Genomic DNA, 27708 nt, shown 5'->3' with positions numbered 1-27708 from the left:
TTTTAATTAGAGCATTTAAGCCATTTACATTTAAAGTGATTATTGATATATATGTATTTATTGCTGTTTTATTTCTTATAACTATGCTCCTTTCCCCCCCTTTCTTCTTCTTAAAGAAGATGCTTTAACATTTCTTATAATACTTGTTTGGTCGTAATGAACTCCATTAGCTGTTTCTTGTCTGGGAAGCTCTTTATTTCACCTTCAATGTTAAATGATAGCCTTGCTGGGTAGAGTAGTCTTGATTGTAGGTCCTTGCTTTTCATCACATGGAATATTTTGTGCCAATGTCTTCTAGGCTGCAAAATTTCTGTTGAAACATCAGCTGATAGTCTTATGGGAGCTCTCTTGTAGATAAGTAATTGTCTTTCTCTTGCTGCTTTTAAGATTCTCTTTTTGTCTTTAACCTTTACCATTTTAATTTTGATGTGTCTTGGTGTAGGTCTCTTTGGGTTCATCTTGTTTGTGACTCTTGGCACTTCCTAAACTTGTGTGTCTTTTTCTTTCACCAGGTTAGGGAAGTTTTCAGCCATTATTTCTTCAAGTAAGTTCTCAATTCCTTGATCTCTCTCTTCTCCTTCTGTTACCCCCATAATATGGATGTTGTTATGTTTCATGTTGTCCCAGGGGTCCCTTAGACTATACTTATTTTTAAAAATTCTTTATTTTTTCTGCTTTGATTGGGTGTTTTCCTCTACCTTGTCTTCTAAATCACTGATTTGATCTTCTGCTTCACCTAGCCTACTGTTGATTCCTTGTAATTTATTCTTCAATACAGATATTATATTCTTCATTTCTGGCTGATTTTTAATGGTGTCGATGTCTTTTTAAAAAAAAATATTTTTTATTGATTTCAGAGAGGAAGGGAGAGGGAGAGAGAGATAGAAACATCAATGATGAGAGAGAATAATTGATCGGCTGCTTCCTGCACACCCCCTATGGGGGATTAAGCCTGCAACTCAGGCATGTGCCCTGACCAGAATCGAACCTGCAACTCTTCAGTCCACAGGTCAACACTCTATCCACTGAGCCAAACTGGCTAGGGCTCTATGCCCTTTTTAATGCTTGTTATCTATTTGTTGTAGTCCTCTCTAAGTATTTTGGACATCCTTATAACCATTGTTTTCAACTTTGTATCTAGTAGCTTGCTTGCCTCTATTTCATGTACTTATTTTTCTGGGGTTTCTTCTGTTCTTTCATTTGGGTCATGTTTCTTTGTATCCCATTTTGCCTGCCTATCTGTATTCATTTCTGTGTATGAAATAGCCTTGGTAGCATGGCCTTATGCAGAAGGTGTCTTGTGGGGCTTAGTGGTGCCGTCTCCCTGGTCACCAAGATAGGTGTTACAAAAATGCCCCTTGTGTAAGTTATGTGAGCCCTCCTATTAGAGTTGAGTCTTGGTTGCTGTTGGCCCATGCATGGGGGAAGGTTGCTCCTCCAGCTGGCTACGAGGATGGACCCTGACTACAATGTATGCACTGCTGTGTGGCATGGCTGTTGCTATAATTTTTTCTTTATATTAATCCCTAAAAGTAGTTTATGTCAGTCTTAATTTTATTTTTTAATTTCCATCCATCCATCCATCCATCCATCCATCCATCCCTCTCCCTTTGGACAAGCATAAGCTTCTTCTCTGTATATATGGGTTTGTTTTTGTTTTGTTTTTTTATTTATTCTTTTTTTTAGATTCCACATATAAATGAAATCATAATGGTATTTGTCTTTCTGTCTGATTTCTTTCACTTAGCATAATACCCCCAAGGTCCATCCATGTTGTCACAAATGGCAAGATTTTATTATTTTTTATTGTATATCCACATACCACATTTTAGAACATATGTTTTTATTGATTTTAAAAAGAAAGGAAGGGAGAGAGAGAGAGAGATAGAAACATCAATGAGAGAGAAACACCCATTGGCTACCTCCTACTGGGGACTGAGCTCACAACCCAGGCATGTGCCCTGACTAGGAATTGAACCAGCAACCTCTTGGTGCATGGGATGAGGCTCAATCAATTGAGCAACACCAGCTGGACCATATACCACATTTTTATCCATTCATCTGTCAATGGACACATAAGTTGCTTACATATCCTGGCTATAGTAAATAATGCTGCAATGACCATAGGGGTGCATTTATATTTTTTAAATAGTGTTTTTGTATTCTTTGCATAAATGCCCAGAAGTGGTATTGCTGGGTATTATTGCGGCTCCATTTTTAATGTTTTGAGGCCTCCCTATACTGTTTTCCAGCTATTGCTATAATCCCCTGCAGTTTAGTTTCCCTTGGTTCCAAATTGTAGTCTGAACCTGGTAATCAGATTTGGGAGATGCCTAAATTCTACTAATAAATTATTTTTCTGCTCTTATTAGCTGGCTGATTTCTGTTGCTTTCAGGTAAAAATCTTGCCAGACCCCACATTCTCTTTTCTTCTCTGTTTCACTCATATCCCACAGCTATCTTGGAAGTTCACTGTTCACAGACCTCCTAAAACCACCTCTGAACACCCAGACTTCATCCTGTTGCCTCTCTCCTTTCCCCTACTTTTTATCTCTTTATTCCTCAGGTAAACATTATCTTTCTCTTAAAAAGCTATAATTCCTCCACTCTAGTGATGATGGCAAGGTTGGGGGCGGGGGCGGGCAGGGAGGGCAAATGCAGGATTCCATTTTGCAAATATTGGGGAGGCTAAAATAAAACTGGGCATTTACATGTTAATTTTGGGGGAGCATAGCATATGCTTCCAGTTAGGTTAATTAAAAGAGTGTGAGTCACTTTGTCCACAAAGGGCAGTTAAACCTAGAGGTACAGAAACAGTCAGTTATTCCTGTTTTCGATGGCTTATCTTCATGGCTGTTTAGTGGGGATCCAGAAATACCAGTTCTCAGGATTAATACTGTCCTAGAGTAACATATAGGCTTGCTGCTTGGGTCTCCAAGCTGCCCTGTTTCTGGCACAAAGAAGGAACCCAGCACTGATAAAAACAAAGCACAAGCCCTAACCGGTTTGGCTCAGTGGATAGAGCATCGGCCTGCGGACTCAAGGGTCCCAGGTTCGATTCCGGTCAAGGGCATGTACCTTGGTTGCGGGCACATACCCAGTAGAGAGTGTGCAGGAGGCAGCTGATCGATGTTTCTCTCTCATTGATGTTTCTAACTCTCTATCCCTCACCCTTCCTCTCTGTAAAAAAAATCAATAAAATAAAATAAAAAAATAAAAATAAAAACAAAGCACAAAAGAGATGAAGATTGAGCCTTTGGTCCACAGGGACTCAGAGTAAGATCATGATTGGTGGGTGGCTGTGGCTCCGTGAAACACTGAAGAAAATCTGCCAACTTCCCAGTTTTACTTAGTGTCAGCCCTGCCTGCTGACTGACACAGACACATGGAGGCCTGGACAATTCATGAGGGAAAACAAAAATGAAAAACCTCTTGCTTTAATTTTCAGTATTGTCAGGAAGTCATACATGAAGCTCCTAAAGTGCGTGGTCAAATGACCTGGCTGTGGAAGTACGACTATGGTATTTAACAATTGTTCTTGTTGTTGATTAAAAGAGGTGCTCTTGTGGGAGGGAGAGTGGTTTAGCAGAAACACCCTGAGGAAACATCCTCAGGAACCTGAGTTATGTTCCTGGCTTTGCTTTAAACTAGTTACATGATTTTGGAGAAATCATTTATTTCATTGGCTCTCAGTTTTCCCTCCTGTTAAGTGAGAAGAGATTGGGTGACTTAACAGATCCTATTAACTCTTAAGTTTAAATACAGTCCCCTTTCTTGTGGTTTCGAGGGACAGTTTAAATGTTTTTTGTAGTGATGTAAAAAAGAACAGGAAAAGTCTCAAGTACAAGCCCGATTACACATCTGTAGCTAAGTAGACTTGACATGCACAATCCTTCATCCTCCACTATTGGTATTAAAATTCTATAACAAAATCTTGAAAATAGGGAGACCAGATTTCAAGTAACTGAGATGACCCACCATGGCTCTGAATCAGGAAGTAAGGAATAAAACCTATCTCCTGAGATATAGAAGAAGGAGTGTCTGCGGTAGCAAAGCCTCACACAACCTGAGGAGATCAACCAGAGAAGAGAAAGAACCTTGATGGGCTGACAGTATACATAAAAGACTTGAAGGACAAAAAGGATGGGAGAATCAGAGACATCAGATACACAGAGCAAAGGAGCAACAAGAGAATGGTCAAAATTAGAGGTGGTGGCTGCAGAAGGGAAGGCTAAGGACAATGAGCTGTGGGTGAGAAGCTGCTTCAAACTCTTTGGTTCAAGTCAGGTTGTAAATGCACACATACACACACATACTGTAATACTAAAAATAGGGCAGTGCTGGGACACCATATGCAAAAACAAAAAATCTAGATAGAAAGAAAAAAAAAATCTAGACAGAGACCTTACACCTTTCACAAAAATTAACACCAAATGGATCATAAACCTAAATGTAAAATTTGAACCTATATAACTTCCAGAAAATAACATAGGAGAAAATCTAGGTGACCTTAGATTTGGTGACTTTTTAGACATCATATCAAAGGCATGATCCACGAAAAGAATCTTGTTAAGTAGCACTTCATTAAATTTTAAAATGTCTGCTCTTTAGGAAAAAAAAACACAACACTATTAAGCGAATGAAAAGACAAGCCATGGTCAAGGGGAGAATATTTGCAAAACTTGTATCTGATAAAGGACTGGTATCCAAAATATATAAAGGATTCTTAAAAACTCAACAATACAGAAACAAGCAATGCAATTTAAAAATGGACAAAAAATCTGAACAGACACCTCACCAAAGAAGAAGTATGGATAGCAAATAAGCACATGAAAAGATACTCAACAGCATATGCCATCAGGACATTGCACACTAAAACAATGAGCTATCACGCTACACCTGTCAGAATGGCTAAAATCTAAAGCACTGACAATACCAGATGCAGATGAGGATGTAGAGCAACAGGGACTCCCATTCACTGCTGGTGCGAATGCAAAATGGTTCAATCACTTTGGAAAACAAGTCTGACAGTTTCTTATAAAAAGGAACCTACTCTTAGCATGTGACCCAGGAATTAAGCTCCTTGGTATGTACCCAAATGAGTTGAAAACTTAAATCCATGCAAAAATCTGCATGCGAATGTTTGCAGCAGCCTTATTCCCCTTTCTTTCTGCCTATCCAAGTTCTGCTTATCTATTATCACCTTTTCAAACCTCATTACCTCCAACAAAGCTATTGGTGGAATGAATGACTTCTCCAGTGGTTCTCAACCTTCTGGCCCTTTAAATACAGTTCCTCATGTTCTGATCCAACCATAAAATTATTTTCGTTGCTACTTCATAAGTGTAATGTTGCTACTGTTATGAATCGTAATGTAAATATCTGATATGCAGGATGGTCTTAGGCGACCCCTGTGAAAGGGTCGTTCGACCGCCAAAGGGGTTGCGACCCATAGGTTGAGAACTGCTGGACTTCTCTAAAGTCTTGTAGTACTTGGAGAAGTGTTATCTAATAAAAACATAATATGAGCCAAACATGTTTTTAAATTTTCTAGTAGTTACGTTAAAAAAGTAAAACAGGTGAAGTGAATTTTATTATGTATTTATTTAACCAAATATATCCAGTATCCTATCTAATAATAGACAAACATGGTAATTGACCATACCTTCATTACGCCTCCCATTGGCTAATCAGCACGATATGCAAATTAATTGCCAACAAAGATGGCGGCTAATTTGCATACTTTAGGCAGGGCAGGACAGTGCAATCTGCCTGCCCCGCCGCCAGCTGCTGCCTGCCCCGCCGCCTGCCCGGCCTGCAGTCTGTGTGTGCCACCAGGCGGCCGGTGGGGCGGAGCACGGTGGATCATGTTCCGCCCGCCCTGTGCCCCGTCCTGCCTCCTGCCAGGCCGATCGAGATCCGCCCACCCTGTCCCACCACCCGCTGGGCCTGCCGTGTGTGCTGGGCAGCGGGGCGGGGTGGCGTGGCAGAGGGCCTGCCATCTTCGACCCAGCACAGGATCTGGTCCTGCTATCTGCCGCCCGGGAGCTGGCCTAAGCCAGCAGGTGGTTATCTCCCGAGGGGTCCCAGACTGTGAGAGGGCACAGGTCTGGCTGAGGGACACTCCCCACCCCCTCCTCCACCACCCTCCCCTGCCAGTGCACAAATTTTTGTGCACTGGGCCTCTAGTATAATACATAATCAATAAAAATATGAATGACACATTTTATGTTATTTTTTTCATACTGTCTTCAAAATCTAGTGTGTACTATACCCTTACAGTACAACTCATTTTGTGACTAGCTACAGTTCCAGTGCTCCATCGCCACATGTGGATAGTGGTTAACATATTGGACAGCACATACCTACAGAATTCATTATAAAATTTAGCACAAGATTATTGTCTAGGCAGGCAGAAGATGGGTCCTCCGTAAAAATCATAATTGGAGTATGGTCAGCCCGTGACACCCTTATGACAGTTGATGCTCCATTCAGAGCCACAGGGAAAAATGTGGGAGGTGACTTCTATAGACTGAAAGTTTGTATTTCCCCCTCACCCCAATTCATAACTTGAAGCCTAATCCCCAATGTGATAGTATTTGGAGATTAGGCCTTAGGAATGTAATTAGATCACGAGTTTGGAGCCCTCATGATGAGATTAGTGCCTTTATAAGAAGAGACGGGAGAGAGCTTGCTTCTCTCTGCTCTGTGGGCCATGTGCAGACACAGACAGAAGGCACTGTCTATAAGCCAGGAAGCCAGTTCTCACCAGATGCCAAATCTGCTGGCACTTAGATCTCAGACTCCCCAGCCTCTAAAACTGTTAGAAATATTTTTTAAGGCCCCCAGACTATGGTGTTCTGTTATAACAGCCTGAGCTGACAGAGACAGTAACCAGTAACCCAGATCATGTGCTAATGAGATGATTCTCCCCTCACAAACAAGCACCAGGCAGTTCAGTAACAGAACATCAGAGGAGGCTTCGCTGCCGCAGTACTGAGAACACAGGGAGAGCACAAACGAGACCAGGAGAACTGAGGCTGCACATCAAAATCTTACATTCTTCTCCATCACTATTCATGTACATAGCTAGAAGATACCATTGTTCATGAGAACTGAGTGGGCTTTTGAACCTGGATCCAAGAGACTGGTATAACTGGTTTAGATACATGACTGATTGATCATACTAAAGCCAGCATTGTTCCTTGGGCATAGAAAAGTATATGTCATTAAAAGACAAATGCCTCCGTGTAATAAACAAAATAATTATTTCCAGGGAAACATTTCAAACTCAAAAAATTCTATGGCAAACACTGAATTCTGTTTCTGAAAGTCTCAGAAAGACATCTTGTTGCACGGTGGGTAGATTTTTAATTAAAGACTCAAATATAAACATCTGATTATTGCCAGCGCCTGTCTGTACAAAGTAGTCTCATTTCCAAAAAATCTGCTTTTGTGCCCTCTGTCCTACTCAATCATATCCCTGGTGACTTTCTCAGCGAGGTGATTTCCTCCCGGTCTTGCTCCAGCCTGTGGTTTTAGAACACCTTGTGTGCCACAGTGAAACCCTAGTCCTCTGAAAAGGGAAATGAAATGAACCATGATCTTGCCTAACCTGCATCTTCAATCATTACTTTCATTATTCTTCTTTAAACCGATCACTCCATTCTTTCGGTGATATTTTTTTTAATGGCAACTTTTTATTTACATTACTGTCTGCCTGGAAGGCATGTGAGACTTTTCCTGGTACTGAGCTCAGCTAATTACCATGACATACACGTGGCTAAACAGTTCTTCCGAACAGCAGTTTGGTAGGGGAGATGCCGAGGCTGACAGGAAAGATTAGGAGGGAAGGCTCCCATGGTAGCTTCCTCTCTCTACCAGAGCCTAAATTTAGAATAGCCTTTCTCCTCCAAGCTGAAGGTGAAATAATGGCAGACATAACAATGTTTGAAGAGAAAAGGAAAAAGAGATTAAAATGCAAACAAAATTAGATTTTTTTTTTCTAAACCAAATTCTTTGTTGCACTGAAGAGGGGTAGGTGGGAAAGGACCCCTTCAGGGGAAGGAGCCCTGACCAGGACTTGCTCAGGTCAAAGGAGACTGGTCATGGCCAAGCTTATACTTTTGGGTTTATAGACCTTTATTTAGCAGAGCCCTTTGGTGAGTCGGTTTGGTGATGGAGGCAAAACTGTTTGATATGAGATAGTAACAAAAATTTAGAGAGTGGGAAGTCAGCATTTGGGGTGGGGAGTGGCCAGGAAGATAGTGATAAGCCAGTGCCCCCAAAATAGTGTCACTATCTTGAGATTTCCCCATGGGGAATAGCTGATAAATTGTTATGACAGAGTTGCCTAGATTTCTGATTTAATCTATCACTTATCCTGTGGTGTTCTGCAATTTCCTTACGTCAGTCCAAATCTTCGGTAAAATTCTGCTAAATTCAACAGTATCATATTCATGGTATTGGAAGGAGGGGCTGCTGGTGCTCAACATGGGGCAAAAGGGCTTAAGAAGAGAGGAGGCTATCAATAGAAACTGAGTAATGGGTTGGACGAAAAGGTCAGAAAAATGCCATCTCTGGAGAAATCAACAGAAATACTGACTGGAGGCAGAGGAGGGTCACTTCCCAAAGTAAGCGGGTGGAGAGTTCCATGGTCTTACTTGGACATTAGAGAGAGAGAGAGCTCAGAAAGCTGTAAGATTTGAGAACATCTGGTTCATATTGTTGCTTACTGGCATTAAAATACTTGAGTTATCTGTCAGTTCCATGGTCCCCACCTGTATTTCTGACTAGTAAAATTTTAGGGACTGCTGGGATAACTAACTTTTTATTGTATTATGCAAAGATATTTTAAAAAGTAATTGACATTGTTTCATAAAGGGCACTTTAACACACAGGCAAAATGGAAAGGGCATAATTGCAGAAAAATTCTTAAAAATTTTGTTTTCCATAAAAAATTTTTGTTTTTATCTGAAATGATCTTACACTTTCAACCTAGTGAAACACTACATAGTTCATCTTATTTAGCTTCAGCTTATAGAGTCCTTAAATCTTTCTTCACTTATTTATTCTTTTTTTCCCCTTTCAAAAACATTGGTAAGCCTCTTATGTGCCAAGCACTGTGCTAGGCACTGGGGTACAGAGATGAACATGATTCTGCCCTTTTCCTCAATGTCACATGGTTTTCTATCAAAGTCAGTCAGGTAACCCCAACTTCAAACAGTATCACCTGTGCTATAGTGAAGTAGAGGAACTGGCAGAATACTAACGGCAAAAAGGCCAAACAGTTAAAAAGCAGTCAATCTATCTCTAAGCAGAAGTGCAAGAAACACTAAAGCCTGATGTTAGGAATTAACTTTGCACAGATCACTTGCGTTTTCTTACCAATAATTTAGAGGGATAGTACATCCCAGAGATCATGGAGTTCTTTAGACTTTTATTTGTTCTGAGTCAATCACAGGGCTAGAAACACACCTTATCTGTGATATGTCAGCTGGTCCATACCACACACAGGACAGAAAGAGGTCACTTACGTGGAGTTTGGAGAATAAAAACTGCCCCTTCCCAATCGTCTATAATGGAACGGCTCTGCACACAGCCACTGGGCTCCCTTCAGGACACACCAGGGGAAGGTCAGAGGAGGACAGGACAGGGTGAGGGCTGTGCTGCTATGATGGCAACCACACCTTAGGGTGGAGTGACAGAGTGGAGATGGAACACTTGCTCAATACACACAGTTGGGAGATGACTGGGAAGGCATAGGCACATGGGTCCCTCCAGCTCAGTACAACCCCAAGTTCCTGGGTCAGTGAGAGTTACAGAGGGAGGCATATCATGGTATCCCAATAATCAGTTTCTGAATTTTCCCGGGAGTAGGGACACATACCCACACACATTTATGTGGGATGAAGATCCAGAGACAGGTACAATGGGGGGTTTTCTCTTTTCTCTGTACCATTAAAGAAAAAAAATCATGCTATGTTTTTCTTGCATTATATAATCAGAGTATATGTGTCAAAGGGATAGCTGCTGGAAGTCATTCCCTTGCCTCACCTCAATTCTTGTCAGAAACAGGTCTAACATTTTCACACAATTATCCATCCTTATTTAAAATCAAAATCTCAACAGACAGGGGCATGGCTGCAGTTCCTACGTCTCTGGCCGGGTCTTCCGGCTTCTCGGAAGCACAGATGTGTGACAATGGTACAGAAGCACAGGAAGTGACTATGAATGCACAGAGGTTCTGCAGCTTGCGTCCATTCTCACACATTCCCGTTTTAGATTCCGAGCGGCGCTCCCACCCCAATGCGCTAGGAAACAGAAGGGTCTGGCGGAGTCATCCCAATGGAACGAGTTTCCTTCCCTGCAGGAGATCAGGACCAGAGTAGCGGTCCTTGCTCTCCGCGACCCTAGAAATCGTGACTTTCCTAGAGGAAGGTCTAGTAGGGGGACAGACCCGCAGGCCATGGGGGGGACCAGTGCCTTGGGAAGCCCAGAAATGCCAGCGGCCAGGCCAGGGCAGGCGGGAAGGCAAGCGGAGTTGTTCCCAAGGCCGGTTGCGGAGGACGCGCCGCCCGGCGGGGCAGTGATTGCGGTGAATGAGAAAGGAGCTAGGGGCCCCCAGTCCCTGAGGTCTCCCGAGGTCGCTTCCCGAAGGACCCGAAGCAGCGACGGGCTCCGAGGTCTGGCAAGTTCCTGGGAGTCGAGCGCGCGAGGGAAGCGAGCTTCTTACCTGGCCAGGCTGGCTGGTGTAGGAGAAGGAGTAGATGTCCTCGGTGCTGAGGCTCACTACGCCGCTGTAGACACGATCGAAATCGGCGCCCCTGGCCGGGTCGTGGGGGTCGCGGCGCGCGAGGGGTGGCGCCGGGCTCCCGGGTGCCGCCGCCCGCAGGAGCCAGGGCAGCGCGCAGAGCAGGGCGAGCCGCGGGCAGCTGGGCATGGTGGGCGCCGCGCCCGCCGCTCAGCAGAGCCGCCCTGGGGACCGGGCGAGAGCAAAGCCGGTCCTTCCCAAGCCTCCCCGGGGGGCTGGCGCGCGCTTCGGCTCGGAGCGGGCGATGCCCGGCAAGCCCCGCCGAGGACAACGCGCCGGGGAAGGACGGAGCAACTATCGGTGCAGCAGCCCGGGGTCTCGGCGGGAGGTCACGGCCAGGAGTGAGGGGGCGAGAGATGACCCGCTGGGGGCTGCAGCTTTGCGCTCCGGCTTCTAAGTCAGTTTCCTGCCCCTTTTCTCATTTCTGAGAATCGCCCACTTACCAAACCAGAATTTCAACCTATCGCTTCCCCTTCGATCTCAAAAAAAAAAAAAAAAAAAGCATTGAAGACATTAAAAAGAACTATCCACTAGTCTTGAAGAGTCAACCTGACCAGCCACTGAGCAGGCAGCTCAATCCTTTTCAAATAAACATGCACCCTGGCCGCCAGCGAAGAAATAGAAAGCAGCAGAGCCTGTCCCCAAAGAGGGTGCACGAGTGCGCCTGGCCGGGCGGCTACCTGCGGAGAACTCCTGCCTGTCTGAGTGATGCTTATTAACTCTCAGTTCTCCCTTCTCTAGCAGAACCCCTTCCAGACACCTGTTTTATTTCCTGATCACCTCCTAGTCTCCAAGGAGAGACTCACGTCATCGCTTTCTCTCTAACCATCTGTGTATGCAAATATGCACAGTCATTAAAAAAAATAAATAGATATGGGTAAGAGGACAATTTCTAGCACCACCTGAAGCCTGGTCCCGGAAGTTGCCAAGGGTGACTCAGAGTAACTGGATTTATGCACAAGGCATTTCTTTCCACCCTATTTCTTGCCTACCTTACACGTTGTAATGACTTCTCGGATTCCGAAAGATTCCCTAGGATTCTGTATGTTTTTCAAAAGAGAGAGACACACAGCCCATCATTAAAAGGGAATTTTCTCACAAAAAACAGGGGATTCGATTTAAGCAGTTAAAGAGCCAGATAAAGGGCGTGGTGAAAACAGGATCACTTGGAAGTCTTGGAGAACAGCAAATAGTCACCATTCAAGTGTAGAAGGGGACTCACTGTTTTATTTCAGCTGTAAGTTATTTACAAACTAGAAAAGCATATAATTGGGTTCAACCTGAAGGAGCATTAAAAAAGAAGTCACAAAGAAGGAACCGATCTTGTTCAAAAAGTTAAGATTACAGATTAAAATCCTAGCATTTGCCATTCAAAGGGAGTTTTTTGTTTGTTTTACCTCATTGAATTCCTACAATTTATTCAAACTTCAAAAATAAGTGCAATGCATTTGGTATAAAGTTTTATAACTGCACAATCAGAAAACAATGCTGATGACTCCTTATTAGGACAATTTTTTTTTTACTTAAAAAAAAAAGTTCTTGAAAATGTGTGCCATAAGGACAAAAATACTAATTCAATGAAGAATAGTCCAGTAGTTAAAGTTTAAAACAGAGCTCACTGATTTAAAAAAAACATAACATGGTAACTTCATTCAGACTTTCAGAATTTGAATGACTTCAAACTGCTATATTTGAAATGACTATGTCTCTTTTTAGGATTTAACAAAATTTAATCATTGAAATTTATGAAACCCTTCAAGGTCAGCCTGATTGCTGCCTAATCACTCCCCTGCCAGCCTGATCTCCCCCAACTGCCCTCCCCTGCCATGACCCGCCTTCCCCACCGGGACCCACCTTCTCCACGCAAGGTGGCAGAGATGCCAGGACCAGCCTTCTCTATGCCGCCTGGAGCCACAGGACCACCAGACCTCACCGTGCGGAGCAGCCGCTGGGCTCCACCTCTGCTGTGCACACAGCCATCTTGTGATGGCCATCTTGTGACAACGTTAGGGTGTGATGCATGAGGGCGTGATGCCACCTAGGCTATTATTAGTATAGATGTATACTCCAGATGAAGATCTTAACACTATACCTGACTCTATAGGCTAAAATTCCCCTTGACACAGGGAACATAATTGGAGTGGAATCTGTTAAAGTTCGGGTAGAGTCTACCAAACTGTTAGCCAAACTTCCCCAAAGCTAGAATTTAGAGTAAAGAAAAGCCTCAGCCCTATAGTGAAGGGCCTTATATCTCAAGGCCTTTTTATAACCTGCCCTAACACTTGTAACATTCCTGTCCTGCCAGCAAAGAAACCAATGGACAAGAATATTGATTTGTTCAAGATCTCAGGGATATCAATGCAATTCTTTTTCCTCCCTTTCCACTAGAATCTAATACTAAATATTATCCTGCCAACAGTTCTTCCTCAAACCACCTGCTTCCCTGTAGTGGATTGTTGCTCTGCCTTTCTCTGGGTGCCCCTACACCAGAATAAATCATCATCTTTTTGCCTCATTGGAAAGGATAATACTCTATATGGACAGATAGGCCCAAGAGGTTCACTGAAGCCCCTCCTATTTCCCTAGGTCCTTAATTAAGAATGAAAGGATCCAGCCCTAGCCAGCTTTGCTCAGTGGTTAGAGCGTTGGCCCTATGGACTGAATGGTCTCAGGGTCAATTATGGTCAAGAGCACGTATCTTGGTTGCAGGCTTAATCCCTGGCCCCGGTCGAGGTGTGTGCAGAAAGCAACCAATGGATGTGAACGCTGTTTCTTTCTCTGTCTCTCCCCCTCCCTTCCACTCTCTCTAAAAATTAATGGAAAAATGTCCTTGGGTGAGGATTAACAAAAAAATTTAAAGGATCCAAATTTCCCTTGTGATTCAATTTTGATATATGATATAGATGATTTCCTACTTTGTTCAGAGAAGTCTGTGAGAAAGATTCCACTTACTTGTTCTCAGGCTTAGCAGAAAAGGGAAATACAATTACAAAAAAGATAAATTACAATTTTGCCAAAATATAGTCCATAATTTAAGGCATGACCTATTTAAGGAGGGGAAAACATTCACTCATGACAGGTTAGAGACTATTCTAACTTACCTCAGACTCCTCAAAAAACTACAATTGAGATGATGTCTATAGGTTTAACTGAAGAGTTCAGACAGCGGGTGCACATTGTTTTGAGATTGTGATACCTTTTTACGAAATGCTAAATTTTTGGTAAGAACCACTCTCTTTTAGGAGCCCACGTATTAAACAAGTCTTCTATAATCCAAAGAAGGCTCTTCAACAGTCTGTTTCCCTAGACATCCCTAACAACAAAAAACCCTTTTGTCTAATTGAACATTCTTGGCAAACCTTAGGGTTTTAATTCACCTTTATGGGAACCATCAAAATCCCATCATTACTGTAGCCGCACCCTCAATCCAGTTGCAAAGACTGATACTCCTTGTCTTAGGGCATTGCCAATGCAAACCGGGTCAATGCTATGCTTCTGCTGAATTTATTCTAGGCTCCCTGCTTGACCGTATGGTTCCTCATGCAGACTTTACTGACTGAGAGCACACAGAACTTCAGCCAGTCAATTAACCTCTGCTGCTCTCTTCCTCTCATAATACTATTCATTGTTGTAAGACCCTGTACTCTGCTACTCTCCTGCCCTTACCATAAGAAGGGGAACCTCATAATTGTCTTACTTCAGTTAGGGAACTTTCTGTACCTGCCCAGCTTTATTAGAGACTCCCAGTGAGAATTTTGACCTAATGTTTTGTTTTGTTTGTTTTTGTTAATTCTCACCCAAGGATATTTTTCCACTGAATTTTAAAGAGAATGGAAGGGAGGAAGAGAGACACACAGAGAGAAACATTAATGTGGATAGACACATCGATTGGTTGCTTCCTATGCATGCCCCGACCAGGGCCAAGGTTTGAGCCCACAATGGAGGTATGTGCCCTTAACCAGAATCAAACTGGAGACCCTCCTGTCTGCTGGCTGATGCTCTATCCACTGAGCCAAACTGACTAGGGCTTGACCTAGTGCTTGCTGATGAATCATACCTCAAAATGGAAACTGGAGGTTATCAAGCTACTATTAATGCTATCACTAATCTACACTCCCCTTTAAAAGACAGGCCTCTATCAGGTAAAATCAGTCCAGATGGCAGAATTTATCACACTTAATAGAGCTTGTCAACTAGCCAAAGACCAGAAAGTAAACACGCAGGCGTGCTCTGGAGTCGTACATGATGCTTTGGAAACAAAAAGGTTTTCTCATCTCTGTTGGAACCCCCATCAAAAGTGGCCAAATTCAGGAATTTTTACATGCACTGCTACTTCCCAGTGAGATGGCTTTCATAATGTTTGAGGTGCATGCTAATGGAGATAATATGGAAGTTAAAGGAAATGCTGTAGTAGATCAATTTACCAAGCAAGCAGCTTCCACCAAGGTTATGATATTAACTAACCCCCAAAGGATAGATCTCTGGACTATTATTAAATATCCACACTTATCTCTGGATCTGGAAAAGGAAGAATGGAAAAAATGTGGTATATTCTTCAATCAGGCCATCCTTGGCACTCTCAAGATGGCCATTTGGTGGCACCAGATGATTTCAAGTGGATAGTAGCTGAATTTCTCCACGAAACTACTGGTCATGGCCAAGACAAATTGCTTACTATCTTTAAAAAAATATTTATTGGGATGACATTGGTTTTAAGTGCACAATTCTATAATACGTCATCTGTATATTGTATCATATGTTCACTGCCCAAGGTCAAGTCTTCAAACTTTTTTCATAGTTAATCATGTCATTTGAAAGCAAAGACAGTATTATTATTTCTTTATTTTTTATTAAATTATTGGGGATGACACTGGTTAATAAAAGTACATAGGTTTCAGGTATACAAATCTATAATACATCAACTGTATAGTGTATTGTGTGTTCACCACCCCAAGTCAAGTCTCCTTCCATCACCATTTATCCCCCTTATACCTTCTTCTACCTACTCCCACCTCCCTTCCCCTCTGATAATCAACATGCTATTATCTGTGTCTACAGGTATTTTATTTTGCTTAATCCCTTCACCAATCACCCAGCCCCACAACTCCCCTCCCCTCTGACAGCTGTTTCTATTTTGTTAGTTTAATTTGTTCATTAGATTCCACATATGAGTGAAATCAGATGGTACTTAAAAGACAAATTGGTTACTAGCTTAAATCAACATTGGTGGGGAAACTTTAAAAGGACAGCTGAAATTATTTTTGGGTCATGTATTACTTGTGAGCAACATAATTCTGGAAGAACTAAAGATGAGGCATGGCTGGGACTCGAAGCCTCCAGGACCCTGTGAACACCTTCAGGTGGATTAAAAAATAATCCTCACTTGAGGATATGTTTTAGAGAGAGAACAGGAGAGAAGGAGAGAGAGAGAGAGAGAGAGAGAGAGAGAAAGAAACATTAATCAGTTGTCTTCCATATGCGCCCTGACCAGGGATAGAACCTGCAACCTAGGTATGGGCCCTGACCAGTAATGGAACCCACAACTTTTGATATATGGGATGATGTTGCAACCAACTAAGCCACCCAGCCAGGGCTACAGGTAGATTTTATCTGTGGGAAGTGTTTCTTTTCAGGATGGTAAAGCATTTCCTTGCTGAAAATCTTCTTTGCTGAAAATTTCTTTCTGTCTCTAAAAAGTTGCTTGATTTTGTTTCCAACCTGGAGTATACCAATTTTTATATCAAGTGACTAACGTACACAATTTACAGAAACTACCACAAAAGACCTTTGTAAAACATTACCACTTCTCAAAAACTATACTTCTCTTATCATTCACAAACTTCTAGAAAGATCAAAGTAACCAATGACTTCCTTAAACTAAAATTATCAAAATTTTCAGAAATCCTTGAGCTCCAGTGGCTAAAGTTACTCACTCTAGCCCACATGGCAATTTGACCCATCCCCTTGGAGACATATCTGCTGTATCCTTATGAACTGTTAACAGGAAGACCCATACAGTTAGAAATTTTACCCCTGATATTTGACTCTTATTTGCTGTATGGAGAGCCAGTTCTATCATGAACAATTTAAGGCCAGCTTCCCAAAACACTTCTTAAATAGGCTCTTCATAATCATCAGCCAGGAAATTCCATCTATTGGAAGATATATTGGATAAAAAATGCTCTTGAAACTCACTGGAAGGGACCTTATCAGCTACAATGAACAAGAAACACATTAGTGCCGAAGCCGGTTTGGCTCAGTGGATAGAGCGTCGGCCTGCGGACTGAAAGGTCCCAGCTTCGATTCCAGTCAAGGGCATGTACCTTGGTTGCGGGCATATCCCCAGTGGGAGATGTGCAGGAGGCAGCTGATCGATGTTTCTCTCTCATTGATGTTTCTGACTCTATCTCTCTCCCTTCCTCTCTGTAAAAAATCAATAAAATATATTAAAAAAAAAAAGAAACACATTAGTGAAACTTTGGTGAGTCAATCCTTGATTTTGTATTTCACAACGGAAGAAACAACTAAGAATTCTGTACAACTGGAAAGGCTACTCCAACATGGCACTTTAAGCTGAGAGAAGCAGCCTACCCTTGGATATAGCCAATTGATATAAGATCTCAGATAATGGACAGCTCCCACCTAGGATCAAGACCGTGTCAAATTACTGTTTTGTTTTTGACCTGCTTATTGATAATCATTCTCCTCATTTATTATAGACCAGTGATGTTTTCTACCCCAAATGGCCTCTTCCCTCCCAACCTCTATTATAATTGTTAGATCAGAACATGCTCATTCTAATACCATCCATTGGTTATCCCAAATAGGTGCCTCCACTCTCAATCTTACTATTGAATATGCCACACATCATTGGACCCTTGCTATAAAAACCTCTAGACTATTCCAGTCTCATCAAATTAAATCATAGGGAGTTATAACCAATGGTGGTTCCACTTGAACCTACATGAACAAATGACCTTAAACACATTAACCTATATTTTGCTACTTTTCCTTCTCCCAGAAAAAAACACAATTATTACAATCTCTTTATTAGACCCCAGATAACTCTAAATTTGAATTCAACCAACTTTATAGGGTGAAGGGCCAAATTCTTGCCACCTGGAAGAGACTAATAGAGTTCCAAATATATAAGGCTTTGGTTCTGACTTCATGTTGTGATCATTTTTTTCATGGATCTCCATGTGCCCCTATAGGTTACTATTTCTTTTGCAACCAGGACACATGATCTTGTTTGCCTTAGGCCAGTGGTCGGCAAACTCATTAGTCAACAGAGCCAAATATCAACAGTATAACAATTGAAATTTCTTTTGAGAGCCAAATTTTTTAAACTTAAACTATATAGGTAGGTACATTGTTATTAACTTAATTAGGGCACTCCTAAGGCTTAGGAAGAGCCACACTCAAGGGGCCAAAGAGCCGCATGTGGCTCGCGAGCCGCAGTTTGCCTACCACGGCCTTAGGCTAACACTTCATACATTTCAGTAATAGTATTCCAAGACTTGTTTATACATAGAGACTCTAATTCTATAAACCATCAAGAATGGAAATTCTGACTCAGATATAAAATTCAAAAGAAAACCAGCCTTGATTGTTAGGTACTCTAACTGGAGGAATTATTGACTCTATTTATTCTAACAACCAGAGCAGTCGTCCCAATGGTGAAACTTATACAAATAGAAAGGTTGTAAGAAACTTACCATTAACTTTGGCAGGAGTTATTAATGATACCACCTCAGCTCTAGATGAAATACAGATGAGTCTTAGCTCATTGCCATGAGCAATGGTAGACAATTACATTGCTCTTTATTTTTTGTTTGCTAATCATGCGGTGTTTGTGCCACTGCCAATACTTCTTGGATTAATAACACAGGCATGGTAGAATAAGATATGCATTGTCTCAAGGATAAAGCTACTTGACTCTCTAAATTTGATCTTCATGACCAAGAGAATTTATTCTCTTGACTTGGGTTGGGCAATTGGGGTTCCTGATTCTGAAGCATCTTTAAGGACTATTAGTTGTTATTGTTTTTGTTATAATGGTCATGATGTTGTCCATTGCATTTTATCTAGAGTTTTAAATGCTTCTGTGCACCTGCTCTCTTGTGAGATGGTTGTCATGATGATGTAAGAATAAAAAGGTCAAGAAGATCTCATATCAACTGAAGGACTTGTATGCATCCATATAAGCATAACTAATGGACATAAGACACTGGAGGGTAAGGGAGGGCAGGGGTTTGTCAAGGGCAGGGGGAAAAAAAAAGGACACTTATGTAATACTCTTTGTAATACTTTTAGCAAAAAAAAAAAAAAAATCTCATAATATAGTTGACTATGTAGACAACTGGATAATTCCAAATGGTGAAGATGTGGATTTCTCGCCTTCCTTGAATTGATCCAATTCTTGCAAGTGAGAAGATGACCAAAAGGAGGAACTGAGAGACTGAATATCCAAATAGACAATGGCCAGACCGTATCGTATATAATAAAAGCTTGATATGCTAAGTGTCTGGTTGTCCGTTCAACCAATCAAAGCATAATATGCTAATGATATGTAAGGCCCCCCCAAACGCTTGCTATGATGTGCACTGACCACCAGGAGGCAGACACTCTGATAGGTAGGGTAGCTTGCTGCTGATCAGGACTGAGCAAGACGGGCTGGACACGCCCTGGACCCCTCCTGCAGTTCCTCCCTGCCCCCATCACTGGCCAATCTCCCGTGACTCTCCCCAACCCCGAACATGCACTGGTGGGGTCCCTCGGCATTGCCTGCACTCTCTCGCAAACTGGGACCCCTCAGGGAATGTCAGAGAGCCAGTTTTGGCCAGATCCCTCAGGTCAGGCCGAAGGGTATGAGAATAGAACTTGACCCACAATCTCTGCAGCAATCAGTCCCGGAAGTCAAACCATAAGCTCTGCAACAATCAGCCCAGAATGTTCATGATTTGGTCATGACTGGCAGCTTCCCTATTTCCAGTTTCTCACAACTGAAGAGAGAACCATATTATTTATATCTAACTTTAGGTATTTTTACATTTTAAAAATCAGAAAATGCAAAAAGAATGATTCATCTCATAGTAGTACTCAAGATGAACCTTCCCAATCTTAAAAAAAATCAATGTCATAAAAAAATATAAGTAGTTGTAGAAACAAAAACTACTAACATGAGAATAAATAGATACTATTTATTCAGAGTTTTATATAGAAAGGATTTCAGCCACCACCACTTGCATTTGGTATAGACTAAAAAACAGGAAGGATGTGGAAAAGGTTTATAGTAAAACTAGAGGCATGGTGCATGGATTTGTGCGCTGGTAGGGTCCCTCGGCGTGGCCTGCAGGGATCGGGCTAAAACCAGCATCCAACATCCCCCGAGGGATGTAATAGTGCACAAAGTGGAAGGCAGCATGGGAGGAGCTGCTCCCGCTCATCCTGGTCAGCTGAGCCATCTGCCCCTGTCTTCCACCACTAACCCTCGCATCTCCTGGTCTGCTGCACCCAGCTATAGAGAAGTGGGTCCTTAGGGCGGAGCTCTTGTGGCCTCCCTAAGGGTTCAGACTGAGGCTTGGAGAAGTGGGGTGAGTGCCCAAGGGGCGCCTGGGGCTGACCAGGGAGTTGTGGTAGCTGCACAGTGAGGCCACCCACTTCCTGCAAGTCTTGGGGTGGCTCCAGTCTGATAGGAGGAGGCAGGCGCTGGGGATGGAGTTCCTAGTCTCTTTTGTCCCTCCATCTGTCTCTTGGTCCCTGCTGCCTGGTGGAGGATGTGGCTGGAGGGGTTGATGGGGGTCGGGGGTGCTGCGCCTCTGGAGTGGTGACTGGGGAGCGGCAGAATTTGGGCCGATGGCCTGGCCTCCCATTGCGAACTGCAGCTCAGCCCCACCTGTTTGTGATCTTTCATAGACTCAGTCGCCTGTTTCTCTTTTCGTCTGCCCAAGTTGACTGCCCCTTGGTGGTCAGTGCGGGTCATAGGCTTTTATATATATAGACTAGAGGCTGATGCATGAAATTCGTGCAAGGGCCTTGGCCCTGGCCCCTGCCTGCTGCCGCCCCCTGCGGCTTTGTCTGGAAGAAAGGATGACTGGAAGGACGTCCGGTCTAATTAGCATATTATGCTTTTATTATTTAAGATAAAGGGAAGACTTCAGAAATACTCTGATTAGAAGTTGGAATGGGGAAGATGGAGATGGGCTAAGTAGAAGCAGGAAACGTTATGATTTTGAGACCATTTCTGGCTCATACTTGACCACTCAGAGAAAGCTAAATATTAGTAAATAACTTTCCCGAGATATAACTGACACATAACAAACTCCACATTTTTAAAACACACATATTACCTGTGATATACGTACACACCATGAAACCATTACCTGTGTATCCATCACCCTAAAGTTTCCTTCCACCTTTAAATCTTTCTCTTACTTCCTCCCTGTTTCCTTTCCACTCCCAAGCAACCACTGGTCTGTTTTTTGTCATTATATTAGTTTTCATTTTCTAGAGTCATATAAATGGACTCACACAGTATGTCTTTCTCTCTTCTTTCTCTCATGCTTCTTTCATCAACATATTTGTTAGATAAATTTTGCTAAGAATTTTTGCATCTATAAATATGTGAGATATTGGTCTGTAGTTTTCTTTTTTGTAATGCCTCTCTCTGGTTTAGCTATCAGGGTTAATTTTGGCCTCATAGAGTGAGTTGAGAAGTATTCCCTGTTCTTCAATTTTTCATGTGTTTGTGTAGAATTGGTGCTATTTCTTCCCCAAATGTTTGGTAGAATTCACCAGTGAAGCCATCTGGGCCTCTAGTTGTTTTTTTCTTTTTAACTGCAATTTTAATTTCTTTATTAGATATAGGAATATTCAGATTATTTTTTTTTGAGAGAGAGAGCTTGGTAATTTATGTTTTTTTCAAGAAAATTGTCCTTTTTATCTATGTTTTCAAATTTATTGACATAAAGTTGTTCAAAATATTATATCATTCTTTTAGCATCTGTAGAATCTGTCACCACTTATTTCTGATATTGGTAATTTATATGCAATTTTCCCTAATCAATTTGTTTAGAGGTTTATCAGTTTAATTTCAAAATTCAGCTTTTAGTTTTCTCTATTATTTTTTGCTTTTCTGTTTTAATGATTTGGCTTTAATCTTAATTATTTCTTTTCTCCTTCTTACTTTGGATCTAACTTGCTCTTCTTTATCTAATTTCTAAAAGTAGAAGCTGAGTCATTGATTTAATACCTTTTCTGATATAGGTGTTTAGTGTGATAAGTTTCTCTTGAAGTACTCTTCTCAATTACATTCCAAAAATTTTGATATGCTGTATTTTCATTTTCATTCAGTTCAAAATGTATTCTAGTTTCCATTTTTATTTCTTATTTGCTTAATGGCTTATTTAGAAGTATATAACACACTGCCCCCCCCAATTTTGAGGTATTTGCCAAGAATCATTATGCTATTGATTTCTAATTTAATTTCATTGTGATCAGAGAACATATCTAGTATGAACTGAATCCTTTTGAATTTACTGAAATTAAATTCAGGCGGCAGTAGAGGTGCTGCTGGCCCTGATGGGGTCCCAATGAGAGCGGGACCATGGCGGGATGGTGGAGCAGGTGAGCAGATGGCACCAGGCGAAGGCAGGGTGCTGTGGGGCTGCGAGGCTGAGGGCGTGAGCTGGGGCTGTGAGCCTGGGGGTGCGAGCTGAGGCTGATCCCTACAGGCCACCCTGAAGGACTCCACCCATGCACGAATTCGTGCACTGGTCCCCTAGTGTTATATATTTACCCTGTAGTTATTTCCAGTGCTCTTCATTGTATAGATCCAGATTCCCTTCTGATATCATTTTCCTTTTGGTTGAAGTATCTACTTTAACTTTTTTCATAGTGAGGGTCTGCAGATGATAAAATCTATCAGTTATATGTGGAAGCATTTTTACTTCATCCTCATTTAAAAATATTTTTGACAGATATTCCCTAGCTGGTTTGGCTCAGTGGATAGAGCATCAGCCACAAACTGAAGGGTCCTGGGTTTAATTCCCGTCAAAGGCACAAGCTTCGGTTGCAGGCTCGATCCCTGGCTTTGGTCCAAGCATGTGCAGGAAGCATCCAATTAATGTGTCTCTCTCACATTGATGTTTCTCTCTCTGTGTCTCTTCCCCTCTCTTCCCCCTCACCCCCCCTTTAAAAAAAAAAAGAGTCAATGGAAAATTATCCTTGGGTGAGGGTTAATACCAACAACAACAAATACATATTTTTGACAGCTATAGAACGATAGGTTGATAGGTTTCGTTTTCTTTCAATACATTTAATATATGCTAGTGTCTTCTTGCTTGTAATGTTTCTAATGAGAAATATGATGTCATCCTTAGTTTTGTTCCAATGTAATGTTTTTACTCTCTGGCTGCTTTTAAGATTTTTTTCTTTATCATTGGTTCTAAGCAATTTGACTATTGTGTGTGTATGTTATATGCTGTTGAGTTGGCCCCAACTCTTGGTGACCAGATGAATGAGTGATGTCCACAATGTCCTATTCACAACAACGCTGCTCAGTTCCTGTAGACCTGTGCCTATGGCTTCTTTTATGGAGTCAATCCATCTCATATTTCACTTCATGTTGTGGTCATCTTTTCCTACTGCCTTTTAGATTATTATATACCTTGATGTAATGTTCTTTGTGTTTCTTGTGTTTGGGTTCTATTGAGTTTCTAGAAGGCAGGGTTGTGGGTAAAGATGCTGTGAGGAGATTGACTTACTGATGGGAGTTTATGGAAGTTTTCTTCAGATTGATTCAATGTTGTCAGTGGAGTAGGAAGCAAGGTTACTGGCTGAGACTAAGAGATTTGGGGCATGAGAGAAGGTATAAAGTTGTCATTTAGGAGGTTAAAAGAATCAAAGGAGCGGGGAACTGTAATATAGTCTTCAGGCATCTTTAAGGGTTTAACTAAAACTAATAATCATAAAGTCTGCTTGGTTAGTTGTTTTTCTTTTCCCAGTTTCAGCTGCGAGGGTGCAGATGTTACAGTAACTCAGAGTGGGCCAGGGAGTTGAGAGTGTATGCAGGGAATGATTATACTGATTGATCACTGGATATATCTACATCAATCTTCCTTAAACAGGGTGGAAGCTATTAGAAGGCAGTTTTTTTTTGTTTGTTGTTTTCTTTTATTTTTTTGTTTTTGCATCTAGGTGTTGAATATGTATTTGCTGATCCATGTATGGGTGTGTGTTAGTAGTAGAAAACCAGGGGTTAAAGGAAGTTGTCTTTTGGAGCAAATTAACTCCGTTTTTGATGACTGCTTTGTAAAGTCCTTCACATGGCCTACTCAGCTCCGCCTGTCCCGGCTCCAGACCATTAGGGCAGGTAGCTCATACCAAGCGCCCACAGTTCTCTGAACTCCAAACATACTGGACTTTCCCCCCAACTTTTGCATTTGGCACGCATGTTTACATATGTAGCTCCCTCTGCTTTTCAGCTTCCTGAGTAATTAAAACATTCCTATAAGCTTAGTATTTACTTAGTATGCCTACTTCTTAGCACTTGTCACAGTTTTAATTTTACATTTGTGTCATTGATAGCTGTTTGCTACTATGCTGTAAGCTTCCTGTGAACAGGACCTGGCTTGTTTTTAGGCCCTGCTGAACCTAGCATAGTCTCTGGCACACTGATAATAAACATTTATAAGTAAGTAGAGGTGAAAGCAAGTAAGTGTGATGTGTGAATCTTGGTGTGGAGAGCATCACTTTCCTTCTAGGGAATTCAGAGGCTTCACAAGAAACTTGCTAATGCTACATGCCAACCTCCAAAGCTTGGCCTGGAATCCCGTGGAGCAGTGGTTCTCAACCTTTCTAATGCCGGGACCCTTTAATTCAGTTCCTCATGTTGTGGTGACCCCCAATTTCATTGTTACAAATTGAATATAATTAAAGCATAGTGATTAATCACAAAAACAATTGTAATTATATATGTGTTTTCCGATGGTCCTGGGCGACCCCTGTGAAAGGGTCGTTCGACCCCCAGGTTGAGAACCGCTGGCTAGAGAGTGTTTGGGAGGAAGGTAGGGCCCACAAGAACCTTTTATTCCCACAGTCCCTGTGGGAGGCGCCTGCGCACTGGCCTCGCCGGATATACGCAGGGGAGTGGGGCGGGGCTTCCGTAACCTAGGCAACAACCCGGAAGCGGCGGGCTGCGTTTACCTGTGGCGGGCCGGGCGGTTCTGGTGCCTGAAGTTTTTGGTGGTGGAAAGCGGCGGTAGGGGAACGGCCAGGCAGGTTGAGGTGACGGGGCGGAGTCCTGCAGGCTTCAGCCCCACCGAGTCGTAGGGACCCGGCTACAGCGCGCGGTGGGGACGCCTTTCGGTTCCCTGGGGACCCCGGCGCCTGGGTAGAGGGTCCTGACGATGGGAAGCGCACCCGCGACTCTGCGTGTGTGGAGAGAGTGTGTGCGTTTCTGGATGTGTGTCCGAGCGGATTTGTGTCTAGCGCGCGCCCTTCCAGAGCCCCCCGAGTGCGCGCGCTCCGCTTTCGGGCATTTGTGCACCGAGCTAGAAACTGGGGGGGCCCTCCTGGGTGGCTTTCGAGGGGTTTACGGTCTAGCGGGAGAAACAGTGCCCGGCGCACTCGGGGACCCGGAGGGTTCCTCCAGTCGGTGGGATGGCCAGGAAAGGGCTTGTCCGGAGGGGCCGCCGGAATGGGGTTTGGGGACCGAGTGGGCGTTCACCCCGTGGAGCAGGGCAGGAAAGTTTGAAGGGAGTTCCAGACAGGGCTTGAAGAATGGGTAGAGCTCTCTGTGACCGCGAGAGCTTTGTTTTAGGATGTGGGGGAGACTTGGGAGGAGGGAAAACTGGAGAGGTCAGTCTGGCCGCACGGGGAGGGAGCGGTGGGGTGGGGGAGAGGGTCTGGGTGCCAGGCTGAGTTGGATTCCTCTGCAGGGAGGGCTGGGGGAGGCGAGGCGTTCGAGCTGTACTCTGGTCTTTTGTCTGGGCAGTATCGATGGAGGGGACAGTGTTTGGAAAGATGTCTCCTTTTCCTTTGATCAGTTTTCCACCAGCCAGGGTGGATTTGCTTAAAATCCTTCAGTGGCTTCCCGGATGTCTTTAGGATGGTGTTCACGTTGCTGTGGCTCACAAGTCCGCGCTCTGGTCTCTGCCTTTCTTTTCATTGTCTTTCTAGCCTTTCACCATCGAAAATCTTTGTTGGTAAAACCGAAATCCTCACACCCTTTGTAAACGCCCCGCTTCCCCAGCACGCTTTCTCCCTCTTCCAACTTTTATTCATTAACTGGAGCTCTCAGCTTAAACATTTGTGGGGGAATTCGAGGGAAGAGGCAGGCTTTTCCTACTACACAGAGTGAGGTGTTTCCACGACACTGAATTTACTTGGCACAATTCTCTCTTATTACAATTACTCATTTAATTGTGGTCTGATAAACTCTAAGCTCTGTGAGGGTGCAGACTACTCTATTTTCTTGCAGTTTCTGTACCTGGCTCTTGCATGTGCTTTCAAAATATTTGTTGAAATAACATGTGGATGATGAAGTGAGTGAGCGAATTAGTGAAAGGAAGATCAATTAGAAATAACGAGAGTCCAGACAAAATCATTTATAGTAGAGATGAAGAGGAGGGGACAAAGGAGGGAGGTATTTCAGGGAAAGAATAAATTCTGGCATCTGATTGACTGTGAGACTCAAAGAGAAGGCGATGCTAAGGCTTTAAACTGGAACACCTAGAAGGATGGTAATTCTGTAGGTTGAGCTGACTGAGCATTTACTGAGCAAGCCAATCAGATATCAAGAACTAGAGGTTGGCAGTGTGTATGTATGTATGTATGTGTGTGTGTGTGTGGGGGGGGTTGCGGGCATGGGGAGTAAGCTGTATTTGGACTCTACTGTATCTGCGATATGTGTACAAAAGGCAGTTGGAAATGAACATTTGGTGTTTTGCTGAAAGGTGTGGATTCTTGATTTGTGATTTATTTCATTTCACAGTGTGTATGTGTGTGTGTGTGTGTGTGTGTGCAGTGCATTCATAACTTTGCTGAGGGGGGTGGGTGAGATCAGTGGGGGAAGATGTGAACTCCCCGTTGGTGATCTAGAAACTCAGCTCCCTGGGAGCCAGCACCTCATTAGACTTGTTTACTGTGGTATCTCCAGTGTCCTGCCAGTGCCTGGTATGTGGTAGACTCTCAAAAACAGTTACAGGACGAAGAGAGATGGTCTCCAGTGGGAAGACAAGAGGACTGAGATAGAACTGGGTAAAGATCTTGATTATGTGGTTTGTGAGGAGGGGCCAACAGAGCCCGCAAAGAAATGGAGAAAAGAATAGGAGAGAAACCAGGAGAAAGTATTGTGGGAGCCAAGGGAGGGGGATCTTCCAGGAGTGGGAGCCTGCAGAGCTGGAAAGGCCTGAGAAATAAGAAGAGCCCAATGGTTTTAGCAATTAGGAAGGGTCCAATATTTTTAGTAATTAGGAAGCTATTGGTATTTTAGGTTTTCTAGGCTGTACTAATTATTTGACTCCTTAGCACCACAAAGTCTGTTCCTTGGTTGAGAAAAATGTGGTCACCATTATTGGTGATGTTCAAGAGGACACTTTTCAGCGCAAAGATGGTCCCTGTGTTGCCAAAGTTTTTAAGTGTAACTGGAGCTCAGTGACTAGAAGTGCTGAAATATGCTTCTCCTTCATGAAGGTTAGTGAAAGGAAGTCCAGAGGAGGGTCATAGCTTGGTTACACCTCTGTAATTTTACCACACAGAGGCTGGAATCTAGAGTTGGCCAGTATGTTAGTTTTCTATGCTGTATAACAAATGACCACAAACTTAGTGGCTTACAACAGTATGTAAGTATTTCTCTCTTTACTGCAACCAGCACGGCAGTCCTGAGTAGG

The 27708-nt window shown here is 42.8% G+C and overlaps 2 protein-coding genes across 11 annotated transcripts in view; one reads left to right on the top strand and one right to left on the bottom strand.

Moving 5' to 3' along the window:
* SIDT1 (SID1 transmembrane family member 1) overlaps positions 1 to 10962 on the bottom strand; it is an 83090-nt gene extending 72128 nt beyond the window's left edge. For both annotated transcript variants that reach the window (XM_070406213.1, XM_070406215.1), the window contains exon 1: positions 10736 to 10962. In XM_070406213.1, the coding sequence (XP_070262314.1) occupies positions 10736 to 10942 (207 nt within the window). In that variant the 5' untranslated portion in view covers positions 10943 to 10962. The remainder of the gene's footprint in view (positions 1 to 10735) is intronic.
* Positions 10963 to 25005: 14043 nt separating this feature from the next.
* SPICE1 (spindle and centriole associated protein 1) overlaps positions 25006 to 27708 on the top strand; it is a 64009-nt gene continuing 61306 nt past the window's right edge. The window contains exons 1-3 of one of the 9 annotated variants that reach the window (XM_070406205.1): positions 25006 to 25092; positions 26976 to 27076; positions 27347 to 27511. In XM_070406205.1, the coding sequence (XP_070262306.1) occupies positions 27506 to 27511 (6 nt within the window). In that variant the 5' untranslated portion in view covers positions 25006 to 25092; positions 26976 to 27076; positions 27347 to 27505. Of the gene's footprint in view, positions 25168 to 26699; positions 27512 to 27708 lie in introns of those variants that run through there. The other 8 variants (XM_070406208.1, XM_070406211.1, XM_070406206.1 and 5 more) reach the window with 8 other exon arrangements.

This window comes from Myotis yumanensis, unplaced genomic scaffold (genome assembly GCF_028538775.1).
Source record: "Myotis yumanensis isolate MYYU_CA2020_CCGP unplaced genomic scaffold, mMyoYum1.0.hap1 SCAF_2, whole genome shotgun sequence".
In the NCBI taxonomy this organism is placed as follows: Eukaryota; Metazoa; Chordata; class Mammalia; order Chiroptera; family Vespertilionidae; genus Myotis; species Myotis yumanensis.
This window is presented reverse-complemented; position numbering and strand designations above follow the sequence as displayed.